The following is a 21165-nucleotide window of genomic DNA, read 5'->3' as shown; positions in this document are numbered from 1 at the left end:
ACTTACATGTATTTTACTGAAAATGTCTTGCAGTCGAGGCAGGTAACCTGAAGACGCTTGTTTTGGAACCTCGATCTCTTCTAAAGCCTCGTGCAATCTATTACGTCAAAGCAAAGAAACGTCACTCTGAAAGTATGGCGTGACGTGTTAGTTCTAAAGACTCACCAAGGGTAATTAGCGAGCACAATTTTTGTTTCTATAGGTATGGGAATTGCACATTGTAAAAAAGGCTGAAAATTTATAACTGAAGACGCGAAGCGTCAAGTTGACGGCGCTTTAAAGCGCCTAGCCTTACTAGGGGGGTCCGGGGGCATGCCCCCCCGGAAAAAAAATTTTCTCCAAAGAACCCAGATGGTGCAATCTGGTGTTATCTGAGCTCCAAGTTTGTCATTAAATTCTGTTTTTGGAATCAGAGTTTTTAGTACCAATTTTTGCTTTTTTTGAAGAAAAAAATATATACATGTATTATATGGTTTAAATTTTTTAAAAAATTGATCTGTTGAGACAAACAGGAAAATGTAACTTGTAACACAATCTGTGCAATCTGGTTTACTTTCAAACATAAAAGTTCAAGTAACTGAGGCGGGCGGTGAGCAGTGCGTGAACAAAGTACGGAAAGTTTTAGCGGGCTTTTGCGCAAAGGCAAAAGTAACCGGTGCTTTTTTTGTGTGCCTCCCCCCTTTATTTTTTCGGCGGACACTTTTGGGGCGGGGATATAGCTCAGTTGGTAGGGCGCTGGATTTGTATTCAGTTGGCCGCTGTCAGCGTGAGTTCGATCCCAGGTTCGGCGGAAATTTATTTCAGAGTCAACTTTGTGTGCAGACTCTCTTCGATGTCCGAACCCTCCCCCCGTGTACACTACATTGGGTGTGCACGTTAAAGATCCCACGATTGACAAAAGGGTCTTTCCTGGCAAAATTGCTTAGGCACAGTTAATAATTGTCTACCTATACCTGTGTGACTTGGAATAATAGGCCGTGAAAGGTAAATATGCGCCGAAATGGCTGCAATCTACTGGCCGTATAAAATTTCATCTCACACGGCATCACTGCAGAGCGCCTAGAACTGTACCCATGGAATATGCGCGATATAAGCCTCATTGATTGATTGATTGATTTTGCTTTTTCGGTGGAACAAAAAAAAAAATTCGGCAGAAATCCGCCGTTCGGCGGACAATTCCCATGCCTGAATGATGTTTGTCTCTGGTGACTTTGGCATCATAAGCAGTGGAAAAACAGGTCCCTGCCAGACTTGCTTGACATGACCTCATTTACATGATATACACATGTGTGATTTGAACGATTATTATCTCAGGGGTGTCTCACTCACATATGTAGGATAAAATAAACTCTGTGACACTAGTAAAAATAAAGTCCATTGACAATGAAAACTTTGGATGTATAATCTGTATTAAGACAGCAACTTTGGTGTTTCTGCGCATGCTATGTTAACGTGGAGTTGAGAGCACTGTAAGCATTTGGAAGGTTTACGTTAGTGCAGGGTTCCTGCAGGGCAGAACCGATACAATTCAATGAGTTTTCAAGGACATTTCCAGGACCAAATAAATGCTTTTCAAGGACATGATTTTCCCCAAATTAATGCAAAGCACCAAGCTTTACCTTCAAAGTTCTATTAGTCATTCCGTAGTTGTTTCCCTTGCCAACTTCCGGGAAGGGAAGCAACTACGGGTGACTAGTAATAGTTAGTTCATCTGCTTTTATTCTCCAAAAATGTGTGTACTGTATTTGACGAAAACAAGAAGAGCAAACGCTCGATCGAGTCACTTTCGCAGTTCTGAATATTATATGAGGCATCAGATGGACAGGAAGAAATTGCTATTCACAACACAATGAGTCACGTTCACATAAAATTTGAGCCCGGTCACTTTTATAGTTTCCGAGAAAAGCCCAACGTTAAGTTGTGTGTTGCCGAACAGAAAAGGCTAGTTATCTCCCTTGTTTTTCTGATAACGTTCGTAAAAGGCTACAGATGTAAATATTTTGATGTAAAGAATAATCCTACAAAGTTTCAATCACATCCGATGAACTTTGTCAAAGATATAAAATGTCTAATTTTTCCTTTGACGCTGACCTGTGACCTTGAAAAAGGTCAAAGGTCAACGAAACCATCGTTAAAGTGTAGAGGTCATTGGAGGTCACGACTAAACAAAATATGAGCCCGATCGCTTTGATAGTTTCCGAGAAAAGTCCAACGTTCCGGCCGGCCGGCCGGCCGGCCGGCCGGCCGGCCGGACAGACTAACACTGACCGATTACATAGAGTCACTTTTTCTCAAGTGACTCAAAAAAGGGGTTGCATTTTTTTTTGCAAGCTGCTGACGAAATGTATAGGCAACAATTTGGAAAAATCAAGTACTTTTCAATGATTATTTAACAAAACTCTATTTTCAAGCACTTTTCAAGGCCTGGAAATGGTTTTCCAATTTTCAAGGAGTTTTCCAGGGTTCAAGGACTCTGTACGAACCCTGTTAGTGTATGCAATTATTATTGATACATACATACCCACGTTAAAAATTGACCTTCAAACTACTTCTACTCCAAACCTGAGTGAAAGGCCTCAAAAGTGTACTGTATACAATGTACACATCATTTTGTGCTAGTTTTCCCCATGAAGACGACTTCCTGTCAATTTTGCACTAAAATACAGTAGACTATAGACTATAGTAGTATTGCAAAGACTTTAAGACATCACAAAATTAACATTAATTTTTAGCAGTTAAAATTGTTCAATATACAAAAGTATGTATAAATCTGTATGAAATACTCTCTCTCTTGTACTTCCTGTTCTACTCTGATAAAAACAAAAACACACAAAATACATCAAAAATACATAATAATACACTGTACATATAATAATAGGAGACTCTTTCAAACCATGTTCTATATCACAGGTTACACCTCTTGTAGTTGTACCCAAAACCTGCCTGGCAAACATTTGTGACATCACAACATTTATATAATATAATTGAGTAAATTGAAAACAATAAAATAAAACTATCTGCCCACTCATGAATACAAATAAATATAAATTGTAATTCAATCAAGTTTGCGCTTCAATGAAACAGATCCTGTGATTGGTCAGAATGCCCCAACTCATTAAAAATTACCGGTGACTAATTGTCGATAGCCACTCGCTAAAAATCCATTAACAACCTGCTGGCGAGGCGCATTTATACCGCCTGACTAGTCTCGGTTAGCTTTGAGGGTCATTTTACAAGTAGGAAATATGAAGGCCAACGAAATACCGAGACCATAAGGTATGCGAAGTGATGACGTCAAATACGTGATGTAAGTTGATGCATGAATTCTTCCGGACTACGTCAGTCAATTTCAAAGATCGCTTTTATGATGAAAGAATTTGTTTTAGAGTTTGGTGTCCAGAAACCCGTCAAATAAGAAGGGAAAATGTGTGTGAAAGAAAACAAAACAGGAGCAGTCTGAGTGATACGATAGGAATACAGAGACATATTTCTTGGGACTTGACCCTTGCAGGTAGGTGGGCTGAAAGTAGTGTGTGAACAGAACAGAACCAATTCTGTCTGTTTACAACCGCATGAAAGCAGGAAAGAGATCGTCGTCAGATTGAATTACAATAACATTAACATGCTTCCATTTGAAACTTCTCGGTCTTCATCGTGGATTGACGCCCTCCCAAAGTCTAATTGAAGCCCTCCGTCGCTTCGCTCCGTCGGGCTTCACTATTAGCTTTTGTCGGGCGTCAATCTCCGATGAAGACCTCGAAGTTTCAAATGGAAGCTTGTTAATGTGTAATTAACATTTAACAATACTCTCATGCAAAAAAAAATAAATAAATAAATAATAAAAAATAAAAAAAACAGTCGTGTGTGTGTGTGTGTGTGTGGATAAAATAGGGGGGGGGGGGATTTTATTTAATAAACTGAATGACTGTTTTATATTTTGTATAACATAGATATATAATGTATACTTAATATAATATATAATGAGCTGTTATTGATATTATAAGATCGTAAAATAAAGCATCTCCGTTTGTAAGCCCTAATATCTCATTGAAAAAAAAGCTGATTCCCAAAAAGAAAGAAAAAAACAAGAGAAAAAAAAACAAGTGCATGTACGTGTAATAACAAAATCTACAAAAAGTCTGCCATAAAACCTAAAACATTCAAAAGAGAGAACTGCTTTAATTAATGAACACAATATTTCTGCGTAAGTACTAAATGTTTTTTCCCACATGGCTAAGAATATGCATATGAAAAGTACAAAAGAACCTCACCCCCAAAAAAAAGAAAAAAAAAGAAAAAAAGCACAGCTAAACACACAATATCTAGGGGAAGGCCAAAAACTTCTCACACCCAGTATCACAATCAGATCTGCCAGTTTGATCCATGGCATATTAAGTCTTGTTGTCAGTTGGCATTGTTGATAACTCAGTTTCAGTGATTAAATTAACAGTTACAATAACACCCACAGACGGTGTACGTTTTTTCATCCACTTGTGTCATTCCGGAACAGAACTATAGACACAAATTTCGAGATGAAACGTCATAAACGTCCAGTTATTAAGAAATTCACAGCGATACAGTATACACAACTTATCAGAATCATCATCACAACTGCAGCAAACCCGTTTAGTTCAGACTATCAGTCACATTCCATGCTCTTCCACATAATTATATATATTTAACTCGTCATGCTTTTGCAGCCAAAATAGCTACTGGTTTATTAGATGCCAAAATGTAATCAAAAACTTGTGTTGTGTTGTGTAAGGGTGATTTATAGCTGAAAACATGATTTGCCATGTCATGTTCAAAAATGTCACAAGCCAATTTTTTGGTTTAAATCCATCGTTCCAGCATTCAAAATGCTACAAGTCTATCATCACTAGTCGCTCTATTCAAGCTAACACAGTGTAATAGCCGAACTCCGGCAATCACTGTTGGCTTTTTATTGGTTGTAAAAGGGTGAATACACTTCCTTTTAGTTTTATCGAGGCAAACTTTCCCCACTTGCTCCTTGTCAATGAGTTTCAGACACACCCCTTGCTAGTGACAGGCTCATAATGCCACATGGGAAAGACTGCCTCAATAAAAGCAAGAGTATTCACTTATTCACAACCAATAAAAACCTGATAATTATTTGCGAACATGGTCTTTTGGTACCATACACACGCATGACATGCCATTAGTGTACCTCTGGACAGTGTGCGCAACGGGAAAAAACCTATGTCATGCTCACTAAACATCACTGGCCGTGCTTAGATTCAAGAAAAAATTCAGTCTTTTCCAACAATTTTGAAGCGAACATACTTAAGATATGTAGCAGGTGATGACGCCATGGTACAGTATAACGGAAAAGGCAGGTCAGTGTTTCATGTTCACCATAAGTGGTCGAAAGAAGACCTTCCTAACTGCATCCAATTCCAACAGTGTCTTTGTGCATGATTCTACAGTGTAAGTTTGAACTTTTCTGATAATACAACATAAAACTGGTCATGTCATGTTCACCACAAGTGATTTAGAAAAGACAAACTTCTTTCAAGCCCTAAACTGCATCCAACAGCACCTATAATGATAGTTCGACACTGTAACAACACTTGAAGTTTTTGAATGATAAGCCCAATGATAAATGTCAGGGCGCATACTGTTCACCAGAAGTGATCTAGAAAAGACAAACTTCTTTCAGTGATCCTGAATTGTAACGCTTCCAGTTTCTGGACGATACAACCCAATGAGAAACAATAGGTCATGTCAAATTCACCAGAAGTGTGTCATGTCAAGTTCACCAGAAGTGTGTCATGTCAACTTCACCAGAAGTGATTAAAACAAAAGACTGTTCCTATACCCTTCACTCCATCCAACAACACGGATAACGACAGTCTTACCAGCACCCAGCCATCCTACCAGTATCCTTCACTCCACAACAGCAACGAACACAGCAGGCTGCACCATGTGTATCGTGCGCCACGTGAAGTTCTGCACAAAGTGGCAACACGCGGCGCGGGTGATGTGCGGCACACGACTTATATCCAAACGCCGCAGTCGCTGCAGGCAGGTGAGGGACGCCAGACACTTGTCGGACAGGCCCAGGCAGCGACACAGGTTGAGCGACAGCAGAGACATGAGCAGCGGCCGGCCTTGACTGACCAGACCCTCCATGCCAGCGTCCGTCACACGCATGCAGGCGCGCAGGTCCAGCGTCTCCAGCAGCCCCAGGTGGGTGGAGATGAGGGCCAGGGAGGTGTCCCCCACCTCCGTCCCGCTCAGGTCCAGGTGTCTCAGCTGGTGCAGGCGGGACAGGCTGGGAGTCAGGCCAGGACGCACTCCCACCGGAGGCTCGATCAGCTCCTGGAAGCAAGCCGGCAGCACTCCCGTGGCCCAGCTGAGGATGAGGGAGCGCAGGAGGGGAGTGTTCGGGGAGCACAGAGCGCAGATGGTGGCCCAGGGCTGGGACGCCAGGGTTAGGTTCTTCAGCTGCGGGAGGCGTGCCACCAGCCAGGCGAGTTGTTTTTGCGACACGTGCGCGCTGGCCAGGTTGAGGTGTCGCGGCTGGCGAAGGACGGCTCCACACAGGTGAGTCTGCTTGACGTGGGTACGCGACAGGTTGACCAATGTCCAGAGGCTGGGGTGGATGCACCAGCGGTTCCACACCCTGCACACCTGCAGGCAGCGCGACAGGTCCGCAGGGGACAGGTAGGAGAACACCTTCATCCACAACGCTCGCTCCAGGCGGTGAGGCTTGCCGGACACCGTCACCACCGTCTCTGGGGGCGGGGGGAGAGCCAAGGGGCGCACGACGAAAGTCTGCTTGATGACGTTGGGATCTCTGTCCACTGCCGTTCCGGAGCCGTCTTCCTGGCCGCGAGGCTTCGTGCCGGGACCTCCCCCGATTCCCTGAAACACGCCTATCTTGTCCGGAGTCCCTGCTCGACTTCGCGCCGTCCCTCCCGAAGGACCCGCTCCACCTGACTGACCCCCTCCACCGCCGCTCGGCCGTGAACTGGTGCTGGCTTTCTGGTCGTCATGGTTACGCCGGGCCTCCCAGCGCGAGTGACCGGGGGTGGGGCTGGCTCTGGCTGAGCTGGCGCCATCTTCCTCTGAGAGTTTGTCCCGTCGGGGACGGAGCTTTTTGACTGACGGGGATTGACCTCGCGACCTGCGTCCACTGAAGTCTGGGTCCTGCTCCGTTTCTCGTGAGTGACCCTGCAAGCAAGTGAAGAGAGTAATGCCAGGAACCACTACTTGTCAACGGCTCATTCTTGCCACCCAGCATTGTGGAGGGAGGGACTTCTCTTTTTTTTTTTTTTTTGTTTTTTGCTTAACGCCCAGCCGACCACGAAGGGCCATATCGGGGCGGTGCTGCTTTGACATATAACGTGCGCCACACACAAGACAGAAGTCGCAGCACAGGCTTCATGTCTCACCCAGTCACATTATTCTGACACCGGACCAACCAAGGGACTTCTCTGGCTGATGTCTAAAGGAGTTGTGACTGTGCTGCAAAAGTGGGGATAAGCCATGAATAACTGTGTAACAATGTAGATAAGCCATATGACAGAGCTGCAAAACTGAAGACAAATTATATGCTTTCTGCATACACATTACACAGGCCATCAAACAGAAAACTCAGTAGCAGCTGCCAAGTTCAACTGTGACACAGCTTGGCTGCCTTGTAGTTGTAGCCTCCTAGTGCAACAAGCTTGTTAGCATTATCATATGAAGGAACCATGAAATGGGTACCCCCCCCCCCCCCAACAAGAAAATCAATGATTCATTTAAAAAATTTGAGAAAAAATTGAACTTCAATTAAATTGTACAAAAACACAGGGTCCAGTCCACCGCAGGCAATGTAGAAAACAAGTTACAGGAAAAAGTGTATTTCACATCAGGTCCATTTATGAAACTCCAAAATTCATGTGCAGGTAAATCTTCTGATTGCTGTGGGTGAAAGAGCATGATTTTTGGGAGTCTGGTCGATGTTAGGCTGTTTGAATATCTTTGTTTCAATTTCTTGTGCTCGTGTGTTTTCTTGTTTTTCTCTCATCAAAGTTTTTCTATTTGTTCAGTGATTAGCCGGCTTGTTAGATAATTGGTTTTGTGTGTTCGCGCGCGTGTGTGTGTGTGTATGTGTGTGTGCACGTGCGCGCATGCGTGCGTGCGTGCGTGCGTGTGTGTGTGTGTGACATTATGTGTGTATGCATGAGGGAGATTCATGTGAAAATGTAGACATGCATTGTTTGTCAAAATGATTCGATGTTCTAATTGCTAATTCCTATTCACAAAGTAGCCTCTGCATCTTGTAATCACTTTTACTCATACACACACACACACACACACACACACACACACACACCCACAAATGCATTTAAAACAGTGGAACATGTGTTACTTACTTACTTACTGCCCGTTATGCCGGTTGGCATGGAACATGTGTGCCAAGAGACATTTAGAATTAACAAAACAAAACAAAAAGCAAGTTGACTGAGCAGAATCCTCAAACTCCTCAGACAGATTTTCTAAACTTCAACATTGTTTACACTTCAGTTCATGCTTGCCTTTACTGATGTCTGTACAATTCAGAACAAAATACAGCCATACACGCCACATGTCAACCCTCACAGATCTGTCTAAGCTTGTTGCATGTGATGAGAGCATCATTCCAATTGGACACATACCAAAAATTAACAGCCTACCGTAGTTGCTTCTTGTGCAGAGCAGACATTTTTTCCTGAATTAATTTGGTAGCTGACACAATAAGAGTCAGTCTGTGAAATTAATTCTGCACAAAATTCCGACACTGCACAGACAGCTGTAATACGCTGTTGATTATTGGTATGTGTCCAAATGGAATGATGCTCTTACCTCATGTAAAAACCTGCACAGATCTTTGTTTGTGACAAGATTGCTTACACTAGAAGGATGCTACGTTTGAATGATGATTTAATTTGTTCCCCATTACCTAGGGAAATACCTAGGGAGGGAAAAAATGACACTGTTTTTTTTTTATCAGCGACCAGCGAATATGAATGCACACACATTCATTACTACTCCAGAAGAATACATAAAAATGCAAACTTCTTTCATCATCGACACATTTACATCATTTTGTTCAAAACTGTGTCAATATGTCTACTTTGTCTACATTTTTATTCATCATTGAAACAGAAAATCTGCAGTCAAAAAGTTATTAACAAAATATTTTGTTCTTGTAAACACAGATGTCAAAAGCAAGCATGAATAAGTATTCATATAATGAGGTATGTAATTTTAGCGTTTACGATTCATCAATCCACCAGTATGTTCCACTGTATATTCATGCATTTGTTATTATTGTATATTCAACCCTCTGGAAGGTTAACACACAATTCATTCGAACTAACAAGTGTACACTCTCAAAGATCCGTAAATAAACACACACACAACTTCAGTTTTGATTTTTTCTCAAACGAATGCAACTTTATTTCAAACTTCAGCTTAACTTTGAATTACTTTTCTATAAAGTAAATCTTACAAAAATAGCTGTAACACTAACTTTTTTGTACTATAACACAAAAGAACTTGAAAATATTTTGTTCTTTTAGTGAAAGAAACTCCTAATTCTAATAAAAATGTCCTGCAGAAAATGTAAGGAAAACTAGAAAATAACATTATTAGTAATTGGCAGATTATTGTATCGAAGACACTTCTACTTTTGAAATCCGTGTATCATCGCCGCTGCGATCATGTACCTGATTGAAGATATATTCACAAGTATACTGTATAGTCATGAAATATTAGTGACAACTGTATCTTCAAGTCAGCCTTGAAAACTACCAACATTAGGTAACATACTAAGTGAGTTAACTACAGTCAAATCCAAACTCTTATATATCAAACTGTTAAAAATACAAACAAGAGCATTATATATACAGTGGAACATTACTGGAACAATAATACTTTTTTTAATAAAACTGTTAACGCAACTGTTTGAGTACAATAACTTTTCAACATCAAGAAAAGAAGGACAATTTTAACTTTGTAAGTTTGAACAATAAAAAACAGAGTGAAAATAAAAAAAGTACATTTTGAGTTATCAGATGAACAGTTCTATATCGACAACATTTCTTTGATTTTTCAATATTTTAACTGCTGCACAGTGTAGAAATAAAACTATAATAGTGTAACGTTAATTCCTAATGAACTAGCATTTCAAAGAGAAGCCAGAGCAGTTAGTCCATACAGCCTAAGTTCATTGATTGAATTGCCTGGATGTGTCCCCGGATGTGCACATGTGTGTGACACCTGTGCTACTCAAGTTTCCCAACATGCGCCCCAACTTCTTCTTCTGCGTTCGTGGGCTGAAACTCCCACGTACACTCGTGTTTTTTGCACGAGTGGAATTTTACGTGTATGACCGTTTTTTACCCCGCCATTTAGGCAGCCATACGCCGTTTACATAGGAAGCATGCTGGGTATTTTCGTGTTTCTATAACCCACCGAACTCTGACATGGATTACAGGATCTTTTTCGTGCGCACTTGGTCTTGTGCTTGCGTGTACACACGGGGGTGTTCGGACACCGAGGAGAGTCTGCACACAAAGTTGACTCTGAGAAATAAATCTCTCGCCGAACGTGGGGACGAACTCACGCTGACAGCGGCCAACTGGATACAAATCCAGCGCGCTACCGACTGAGCTACATCCCCGCCCCTGTGAAGCGAGCTGATTCTGACTGCACTTTTTGAACCAGCTACTAGACGATTTTCGGAAATAACTCTGTTGGGTTTGTTTTGGTTGTGAAAGAGTGAGTACCCTTGAATTTTCTTGCACAAATAAATTCACACTGATGCTCCTGTCTATGTGTTTCACACACATCCCTCGCGAGTGATTTGCCCCTCCATTGACCTTTTTTGACATTGACCCTAAAAGCAAGGGTATTAACTCTCTCACAACCCATACAAAACCGACAGAGGTATTTTCTGAATTCGTCTATTCACTACCAGCAAAAGAATTAAAGCCATGGTGAATGAAGTTAGGGTGAGAACTTCCTCAACTGCTCGGGATTTTTACAAGGATGTCGAGTGGAAAACTTGGGTAACCAGCTAGGTGGGACATCCGAAAGTCAGGGGACATTATTCAGGCTTGTCAAAGATGGACTCACGCTGTTTGGTGAGCCCTTTTTCTTTCAAATCCAAGTTGATTAGCAATTATCATTACACTTCAGCTTTAAACAAATTGACAGCCTAATGTGATCTTTCTTTGCGAAGTGCCGCTTGACACACATGTTCCGAGTCCCGCAAAATATGTCAAGATACATTAGTCTTAACTTCTTGTTTTCAGTGCACTCTCTCTCTCTCTCTCCCTCTCTCTCTCTTCTCTGTCTCTCTTTTTCTCTCCCCCTCCCTCTCTCTCTCTCTCCTCTGTCTCTGTCTCTCTTTTTCTCTCCCCCTCCCTCTCTCTCTCTCCTCTGTCTCTCTTTTTCTCTCCCCCTCCCTCTCTCTCTCTCTCCTCTGTCTCTGTCTCTCCCTCCCTCTCTCTCTCTCCTCTCTCTCTTTTTCTCTCCCCCTCCCTCTCTCTCTCTCTCCCCCCCTCCCTCTCTCTCTCCCCCTCCCTCTCTCTCCCCCTCCCTCTCCTCCTCCCTCTCTCTCTCTCTCTCCCCCTCTCTCTCCCTCCCTCTCTCTCTCTCCCCCTCCCTCTCCTCCTCCCTCTCTCTCTCTCTCTCCCCCTCCCTCTCTCTCCCCCTCCCCCTCTCTCTCTCTCCCCCTCTCTCTCTCTCCCCCTCCCTCCCTCTCTCTTTCTCTCTCTCTGTCCCAGCACACGAAGGAAGCAAAAACAAAACATGGGATCTGATGATATAAACCCATTTCAAAAGGAATAAATATGGTAGATTTTGCAAAGGATATGGATCTGATACCCGTAACAGACATTTGGTGATCTTTATGCACATGTTTAAAAAAATAAAGTGAAAATGTAGACAAAATGTAGGATGCTTTGGGGCCGAGCTGACAGTGAGTGAACTACAGTGGCACCCCATCTTAAGACCTCACAAATTCTAGGAAAGTCAGGTCTTTAATTAAAAGGAGGGGTCAGTCTTAAAATGAACATGCATTTTTAGAGGCTCGTCAAAATTGAAAATCCAAAAAAGCAAGGTCTTAGGCATCTTATTTTGGGTGTCTTAAAAGGGTAGTTCCACTGTAATACAACCAGGTCGTGAAAATGAAAGCCCAGTAAGATAATCCTGTGTGGGAACTGGTTGGACTGCCACATGCATGTAAATTAAGCACTGAATCGTCACACCGCATTCTGTATCGGTTAATTGGCTTTTATCCCAAACATTCGCATCTGCTACTGAATAAAATACAGCAAGATGTTATGCAAGAAAATGTACAATAAGGGAATTAAAGGCACAGTAAGCCTCCCGTAAACCATCACAGATACTGTCAGGCTTTTACACACAGTACAAACACCCTTTCATTTAAACACTCACCGAACGGGAACATCCTAGGTGCCCTACGTAAAGAGCGAGCAATTTTTAAAGATTAATTTGCGGATTGTCTCTCAGACAATCGGACCGTGGTGTGTTTTGGCGCTAGACCTAACTTTTAAATGTAAATAATAAATTGACAGCTAGCTTGTTACACAAACATTCTTAAATCATAAAAGAATTCTTTTTTCATCAAGACAAGATCGGTACAATTCAAAGTTTGAAAAAAGAAAAGTCCGGAAGCAGGGTCACGCAAGGTCGTGGTTCTCGTAGCAGACGACGGTTTATGCCTATCGCCAGTTCCTCTGAACAGTCAAAAGCCATCGCTAGAGTTCTTGTGAACCACAGCCGTTTGTTTCGTGCATAGTCAGAGGTACATAATAACGTGCTATTGCAGATAAGCTCACATCGAGTCGCATTCAAATTACTAACTGACGACTACATTGTGAAAAATGGAAACTGGATCACACGGGTTCACGATGGCTCAGGGGTAAGATAAACCACGCAAAAATAAATTCTTTGAAAATTGCTCGCTCTTTACGGAGGGCACCTAGGATGTTCTCAAGCGGTGAGTGTTTAAATGAAAGGATGTTTGTACTGTGTGTAAAAGTCTGACAGTATCTGTGATGGTTTGCGGGAGGCTTACTGTGCCTTTAAGGGGAAAGGTATTAAAAATAAAAATACACACACAAATATAAACAGATGCACCCTTATATACAATACAATGACACACTTAAAAATTTACTGGCCACAATAGGAGAAACGTATGCGAGCAAAATCACTGCATAAATTTCAATGGATGAGTTAAAAAAGGCGAATGAATGTGAGAAGAAATGGTGATATAAAAATCGCACCCACTAAAGTTACCTTACATGAGTGACAACCTGAAGCTTTTTTAAACGAAAATTCCCCCCGAAAGCCGCGTATGGCTGCCTAAATGGCGGGGTAAAACTGTTCATACACGTAAAAGCCATGGGAGTTTGAGCCCATGAACGAAGAAGAAGAAAAAAATAAAACTGCAGGCATGTTTTAATATTGCCTCTTACTCTAATTTTTTGTAAATCTAAAACAGCAATGGTAACATACTGATCATCCTGTACCTTGTCAACCCCTGCAGCATCTATCTTAACCCTTAGGCTGGTTGTCGCGACATATGTCGCGCTATTTTACGTATACTGTCACCTGGTTGTCATGTCACCTGGTTGTCACGACATATGTCGCGCTACTGGCTCAGTCTGTTTGGTCGGTTCCGATTACCTCCCATGGCTGCGAAAACCTATATGACCGTTTTTTGTTATTTTTCTCTCTGTTATTGTTAATTCACCAGTGGCTATGTAACATGTGTTACAGAATTGCACCATTGTAAGGGTTAAGCCACAGCTATCCAACCCAAACCCACCAAATGACAGCCTCAAAAACTTACCGACCAACAATCAAATCAAAACAAAATCATAAAAATCAGCTCAACTACTGTTCTGCAAATGGTGAAACAACTATTACCAAACACTAAACCTCTCAACAGTTGTCCAACTCACAACTTGGCCACAATACCTGAACCAGATGCACTGGAATGAAACCCTTCAACAAAAACTTTCAGAGTAAAAAGAAACTCTTCTACAATTGAGCATTGAGGCATCCAAATACCAACTGTTGCCGCTGTAGTCTAACACTCAACCCAACTGAAGCGGAAACAAAAACCTGACCCAATCATAAAACCATTCAACCTCATTTCTCCCAGCAAAAAAAGAAACAAGGGACTTACGACCACATGAATATAAAATTAAAGATGCTGACCACAAATGCCTCAGTAGCAGAGGTTGGCTTGCCAGGGGGTGGGTGGGGGGGGGGGGGGGGGGGTGGGGTGCAGCTATATGTACAGTGCAGTCTTCATTGACAAAATGTTGGAATACACACATTAAAACCTGTCAGAATAGTGACGAGAGCATTGGACAAACTTTCCGCTTACAAGCAACAAACAACAGAAATCACATGATGAGTATTGTAAATTGGGGGGTTTAAATTTTTAAAAAAACCTCACTTAACACCAACTCCTTTTTAGATGAAATCGAAAATTTTTAATTAAATTTTGATTTAATATAATATACTTACCCAATTCTTATGAATGCATTGACTTTAGTCCCACATGCTAGATGTCGAAAAACTTCTCAAATTACCTGCCCTTAGTAGGGTGGTAACCAAGCTAAAAGCGACGCCATAGCCGTTGCTATGGCCTGACCTTGCTCGGTTACCCATAACACCCTGCGCACCACGTGAGCGCCAGCATCCGTAATAATCATTCGAGACTATTAGTCAAACAAACCCCCAAGGACATAATCCAGCGGGGACGGATGGGAGGGTATTAACTATAAGAATTGGGTAAGTATATTATATTAAATCAAAATTTAATTAAAAATTTTCGATTTAATCACATATTCTTACTCCAATTCTTATGAATGCAGATTCCTCCTAAAGGTGGAGGGAACCTACTTATGTCCTTGTAAGAACCTGCCCTGCAGCAACTAAAACCAGCAATGAACTGGAGCCGTCTAGCCGCGTGCAGGAGAAATCCCAAAGATAGAAACCGATGAACACATCATCTGACCTCCAGTAAGCCGTTTGCAAAGCTTCGCCTAGGCGACCAGAACGCAACACGGCAATAAATGTAGCAGAGCCCCTAGAGAGAGACAAATAAAAGATGTCTCTTTCGCTCCATTGTAAAGACATAAGAACCTGAGCTAAAGCTCGTGGTTCCAAAAGACAGTAACGTCAAAAAAAATGGATTAAAAAAGTCTAACCAGACAGTTAGAAAATCCGAATCTCCCGGAGCGAGAATCCTCCCAAGAGGAGGGAATCAAACACCAGAGGATATTGACCAGGTTTCTGAAATCCCAAAACCTGACCAAAAACCGTGAACAAACGGAACCAAAAGCCCTAAGGCTACATCCTCTGGCAAACCCCAAAAGCGCATGCGCCTCACTGCCCTATAGGGCTGAGGCCCAGAGTAAGTAGAACAAAGTCCCACGCGCTAAACAAGGGGGAGCCTCTAAACCTCGTAAAACAAGGTCCTTTGATCATGCCCACAAGAGCGCCATGAGCAACAGAAGAGAGGCCTATTTGTTTCAAAACAGCTGAGATAGCCGAGACGCCGGAACCTCAAAGAAGAGGCCCAGCTGCCCAAAGCCAAAAACTGAAACAGAGGTGAAAAACCACCTGGCTTGAGAGAGGGGCGCTAAGGAGTTGCACCCCCGCTCTAAATCCCCAATTGGCCAAAGAGGCCAAACAAGGAGCATACACAGATAAAGTGGAGGAAATATATGCTTCGTGCCCAAAGAACAGAGTAAGAACCCATGATCTACAACACAAACAGCACGCCTCCAGACCCGTAAGCAGATGGGCCAACCCCTGAGCAAGCCCTGAGAGGACCTGTTGAGCGAGTCGGCCCGATCGCAGAGCTGGCCGGGGAGAAATTCCCCTGAGAAAATGATTTAGTGTGAAAACCCAATCAGAATCCCTTATACTCTGTCTGACAGGGAGTGAGAACTTGCTCACCCCAGCTAGTTCACATAAGAAGCAACAGACGAATTGCCCGAATGCAACAGGACATGCCTGTAAATAGCCAAAAAGGAAAGGCTAGTAGACTAAGAGCTACTGCTCCTAACCTCAGGCAAAAGAGAAGCCCAAGGATTCACGTCTACATCACAGCCTCAAGACTGCAATCGCCATTGCAGGCCCCATCTAGACGAAAACGCATCCAAAAAGCGGTCTAAGTCCAGGGGGAAACAAAGCTAGGGAAAAAAGTCCCCTGAGCGATCCAAAAGGATTCCAGCCACCTTCCGGCGTGGAGGAACCCACTCTGGAGGAGGACCCTCATGTCCCAGACCTGTGAGGCCGAACCCCCCAAAAAACTTGAGGAAAGACTAGAGGGCCAGCATAGCTATCGATACCGTCCGACCGAAGATCGGGTCTAAAGACCCCGCAGAGGCCTGCTCTCGTGCCAGTCTGGCAGTGAAAAGCGCTAAAAGCCTCCCTATTCTCTCTTGTGTGAAGAATAAACCTTCCAAGAGACAAAGTCGAACAGCATGCCCAGGTAAAAAACCTGGGATAAGGACAGCTCGGAATTTTGCCTGGTTACTGAGAGCACCAGGCAAAAAGCCTGGTTCAACACCAAAAGGAAGTGCAGCTGACAAGCTGATTGACCTTGAAAAAGCACAACCAGCCCCCGAGATAGTCCAGAGACCAACACCCCCAGAAACCGAGCCCTTTCCTGTGTGCAGAAACGCAGAAGGAAAGCTCATGTGAGAGCACCGAGGAAAATCTCAGCCAAAGCTGAAAGCTCTAGCCCATGCCGACCCACCTCCCGCAGAGAGGGAGGCGACACTGAACCAAAACACCCCTTTGTAACCGGGAGCGCATAAATGCGCTGCCAGAGGTCCACGAAGGAAGGGAAAGATTCCAGCTATTGAGTAGGTCTTAACAACCCCCGAAAAAGCCTGACCCTTGCTTCCTGCAACCAGCATGAAATCAAACCCCTTGTAAAGGAAGGAGATCACACCAAGCAAAAACAGTGTGGGCCTAAAACGTCACCGAGAAACTTCTCCGCTCAGTGACGACCCTAGCCCAAGCTGCCAGCAGCCTGGCTAAAGCCTTATCCAAGGCATCCTCCCTAACCCAAAAGAGCGTTCAGGGAGGATAAGATTGCCTATAAGAAAGCACAGAAGAGAGTCTCAGCCAAAGCAGAAAACTCCAAACCATGCCATCCTAGCTCCTCAAGAGAGGAGAGGGAGGAGTAACATCATAAAAACTCCATGTTCCCTGTGGTCTGTAAGCGAAGCCAGAAACTAGCCCCTGGCAATAAAAAGTGCGGATCAGACCCTGAGCCTGAAAATTCCCTGCTATCTTCTTCCGCACTAAAAGTGAGGACGAAGCAGCCTGAAACCCCGAAGCCAGCAGTCCCCTGCGTATAAAGCAGCGGGAAAGGTGTAGGATGAAGACCACTATCCTAAGGTGCGGAACAAGCCAAAAGTGTGGCATGAGGTAGGCAATCACCGGAGACTCAGCAAATGAAACAAATTGCGAGAAAGCCTGTGAAAACCCAAAGCCATCCCGGAAGAGGAAGGAAGAGAGACACCCCCAACCTATCCGGGACAAAGTAAACTGCAACAGCAGCCGCTCTATGTATGGGAAGCCTACAACCAGTAGGCAACCCTATACACTCCCCCTCCTCCAACAAGGAGTCCGAACCTAACCACCAGTTGTGTAAAACACAAAAGGAGGGGAGACCGGGGAGGTCGCGCACTAAATACTCCTGCCGATAACACCGCCAAGAGTGTGGATGAAAAGCGTGATCAGTCTCTGACTGCCAACCCAAAACCGCCCACCTGAACAAGAGGTGGGGGGAAGAGGGGTTGGTAACTGGCACAGATCTCTGCCGAGAAGGAGATAGAGTGGAGAAACAAGACAAAGCCGGGCCCGGCGCATCTTACCCCACCCACTGTGCGAGAGAAGCATCCCAGTGCTAAGAACCAGACTACCTGGTTTGAACCACAACTCACCCCAAGTGGGGAGGGGGGTGGTCCAGCACAGCCGCAACCCCTAGAGGGGGTAAGGACTGAAACAGAGAAACGGCCGTAAACGGCCGATCCTCGCTCGTCCACCTGCCAAAGTCAAGTAGCCCTATCACTCACCCACCCCTAGGAGGGGGGGGGGGGGGTGACCTATGCTGGCTAAGGACAATGACCACTGGCCAGGTGATACTATAGCCGAGTCCCCGCAGACCATTGTGAATACAAAGAATGGGAGACTGGAGAGAAAGAGTATATTCTGTCTCCGCCTGTCCCAGGTAGACAGCCGGCACAGCCCGTGCAGAGAACAAAACGGAGCAAAGCTCATTGTTCCCTGACCACTGTGCGAGACACCCTGCCGAGAACAAAAGAGAGTCAAGCTCATTGTTCCGCGACCGCTACCCGCGACGAGCGCGGGCAGCTAACAGCCACCTGTCCCAAATGGAGCAGAGAAGGAGTATGTAACGTAGCCTGGAAAGCCGTACATAGCACCCCCGCTGTGTAGAAAGGCCTCGATAGAAGAGGAGAACGATTGTCAGGCCAGGACCATAGAGGCACAGACTGTGAAGACAGTCTAACAGCGCCCACCCCGTCCAACCCAGAGGGAGGGAAAGGGTGGACCCGCGACAAGCGCGGGCAGCTAACACAGCCACCTGTCCCAAAAGGAGCAGAGAAGGAGTATGTAACGTAGCCTGGAAAGCCGTACATAGCACCCCCGCTGTGTAGAAAGGCCTGAGCCACTCCATGCCCCAGATGGGGAGGAGGGTGGCTCGTCACAGCAGTAAGAGCGACGGAGAGAGACGAACCGAGCAACGGCCGACCCCCCTCCGTCCACCTGCCGTAGTCCTATAGCCCACCGCCCGCCCACCCCGATAGGGGAGGCGAACGATTGTCGGGCCAGGACAATTGAGGCACAGACTGTGAAGACAGTCCAACAGCGCCCACCCCGTCCAACTCAGAGGGAGGGAAAGGGTGGAACGCTACTCCAGCCCCCACCCGATCCTGCCCGGTGGGCGGGAAAGAGTGAGCCACTGATACCCCCCCCCCCCCCCATCCTGCCCCAAATGGAGCAGAGAAGGGGTATGTAACGTAGCCTGGAAAGCCGCCACCCGAACGCGCCCAGGGGGCGGGAAAGGGTGGGAAGCTAACACGGCCCCCTGCCCGCAAAGGGCAGAGTGGGACAAGCCCTGGCCGTGACTTACCGTGCCCCCCCACTCCCCCTTCCTCACGGTAAGGGGGCTGCATGACCGACCCAGCAGTGCTGTTTTTAAAGCAAGCAAAGCGGCCAACGCAGGCGGGGAGCTGGCCCCCTCTCCTAAAGGAGAGAGTGCTCGCGAACAACCCAGTCTACCAGTGGCAGAAAGGACTGAACCGAACTGGCCGATTGCACCAGGCGACGGTGCGACGCAGGAGCGCCCCCCCTATCCCCCCCCATTGGCGGGGGGCTGCGTAACACACTGTGAAGTACCGGCGGTAATCAGAGTGGTTAGACGCAGGCAGGGAGCAGGCCCCCCCTCCTAAAAGGAAGGGGTGCTCGAGAACAGCCCAGAGCCACCAGAGGCAAAAAACGGGCTGAACCGAACAGGCCATTTGCACTTGACCACAGTGCGAAGCTGACGAACGGGAGGGCGGGAACCGCCGATCGCGCCTGAAACAGCTGAGAATACAGACCAAAACATCGTTAAGTCCCCCCAAAAGGAGGACATTGACTGATTCCTCTTACGCAGAGAAAGGGGAAAGAATAGCCACACGGCCACCCCCCCCATCAGTCGCACCGACGACGATCCAACAAAAAGTCTATAAGAAGCCTAAAGGCTGATTAACCCCAACAGGGGAAGCGAGCTGTGAAAGAACTGAACCCGCCCTCGGAGGGATAGGAACATAAAAAGAAGTGCTGTTTGACGGATCTAAGACCCGCATAATAGGCAAATCAAAGTTCTTAGGCTACTCTTAGGTATAGTTTTCTAAACCAGGCTAAGAGCCTTGTCACCCTCCAGTCTCGCGCCACGTTTAGCTTTGTTGTCGGCCATTTTAAGACCGGCGAAAAACAGTCACCCAGAACAAAAACCTTCTGCGTGCGTGTTCAACACAAAGCTATCAACATTTATACCAAACATAAACAGGAAAGATCTCACCAAAAGGTAGACGGACAGGAAGACCCCCAAGAACCGGCTAGTCTCAAGGACGAGCAGGCAAGTGAAGGCCAAAGTGAGAGCGAAATTCGGACACGTCCACCGTGTGTTGTCGAAAGTCGAGAATGATTATTACGGATGCTGGCGCTCACGTGGTGCGCAGGGTGTTATGGGTAACCGAGCAAGGTCAGGCCATAGCAACGGCTATGGCGTCGCTTTTAGCTTGGTTACCACCCTACTAAGGGCAGGTAATTTGAGAGGTTTTTCGACATCTAGCATGTGGGACTAAAGTCAATGCATTCATAAGAATTGGAGTAAGAATATGTGATTAAATCTGTTTAAGACAAACAGCTTAGATGACCAACACAGACACAGACAGATGTTGTAGCTCTGTGAAGACGATGTTCTACAAAACGAAAGGAAGGTGTTAAATTCTTGTTGAGGCAAGCTGGGTGTCTCTTCGGCACCCCATACCTTTCCTACTACATGCAAATACTGTTACTATCACTCTAAGCATGTAATTTACGTGACCAGCCAATAGTTTTGTTGTTAAGAACTGCAAGTTATATTAGGGAAAATACCTGGGTCCCCTTGGCACAATATTTAAACAGACAACACAGACGGACGTCTGTGCGTGCCATGCAAAGCTGATGGAAACCAGGAATATCACGATTATGCACCTCTGAGAATCACAAAATCTAATCCAGTACAAACAAGAAATTCCTCCGAGGTAGGAAAAACACCCCCGTCCTTACCATTCTCACTGCCACCAACTGAGAAGGTTATTTCCCTTTGACCATGAATATGTTTCTCTATAAGTCCTTGTAGAATCTTAATCCACCAATAACTCCCTAACCGTGTGTTTGACTGGTCCCAATTTTTGTAAGGACCGTCTCAGGAATGTATAGAACCTGTTCACCAAGTTTGGTGACGATCGGTCCGTTCATTCTTGAGATCTATATGCGAACACAAACACACAAACAAACAAACAAACACATGGACCGAAACCTATACAC

The 21165-nt window shown here is 44.9% G+C and overlaps 1 protein-coding gene across 1 annotated transcript in view; it reads right to left on the bottom strand.

Annotated features, from left to right (window-relative positions):
- Positions 1–4689: 4689 nt before the first annotated feature.
- LOC138977097 (lysine-specific demethylase 2B-like) overlaps positions 4690–21165 on the bottom strand; it is a 60894-nt gene continuing 44418 nt past the window's right edge. The window contains exons 17-18 of the mRNA XM_070350007.1: positions 7449–7491; positions 4690–7197 (exon numbers count right to left, since the gene is read on the bottom strand). Of these exons, the coding sequence (XP_070206108.1) occupies positions 5908–7197; positions 7449–7491 (1333 nt within the window). The 3' untranslated portion in view covers positions 4690–5907. The remainder of the gene's footprint in view (positions 7198–7448; positions 7492–21165) is intronic.

This window comes from Littorina saxatilis, linkage group LG9, assembly GCF_037325665.1.
Source record: "Littorina saxatilis isolate snail1 linkage group LG9, US_GU_Lsax_2.0, whole genome shotgun sequence".
NCBI lineage: Eukaryota > Metazoa > Mollusca > Gastropoda > Littorinimorpha > Littorinidae > Littorina > Littorina saxatilis.
The sequence above is the reverse complement of the archived record's forward strand: the minus strand, read 5'-3'. Positions and strand labels throughout refer to the sequence as shown.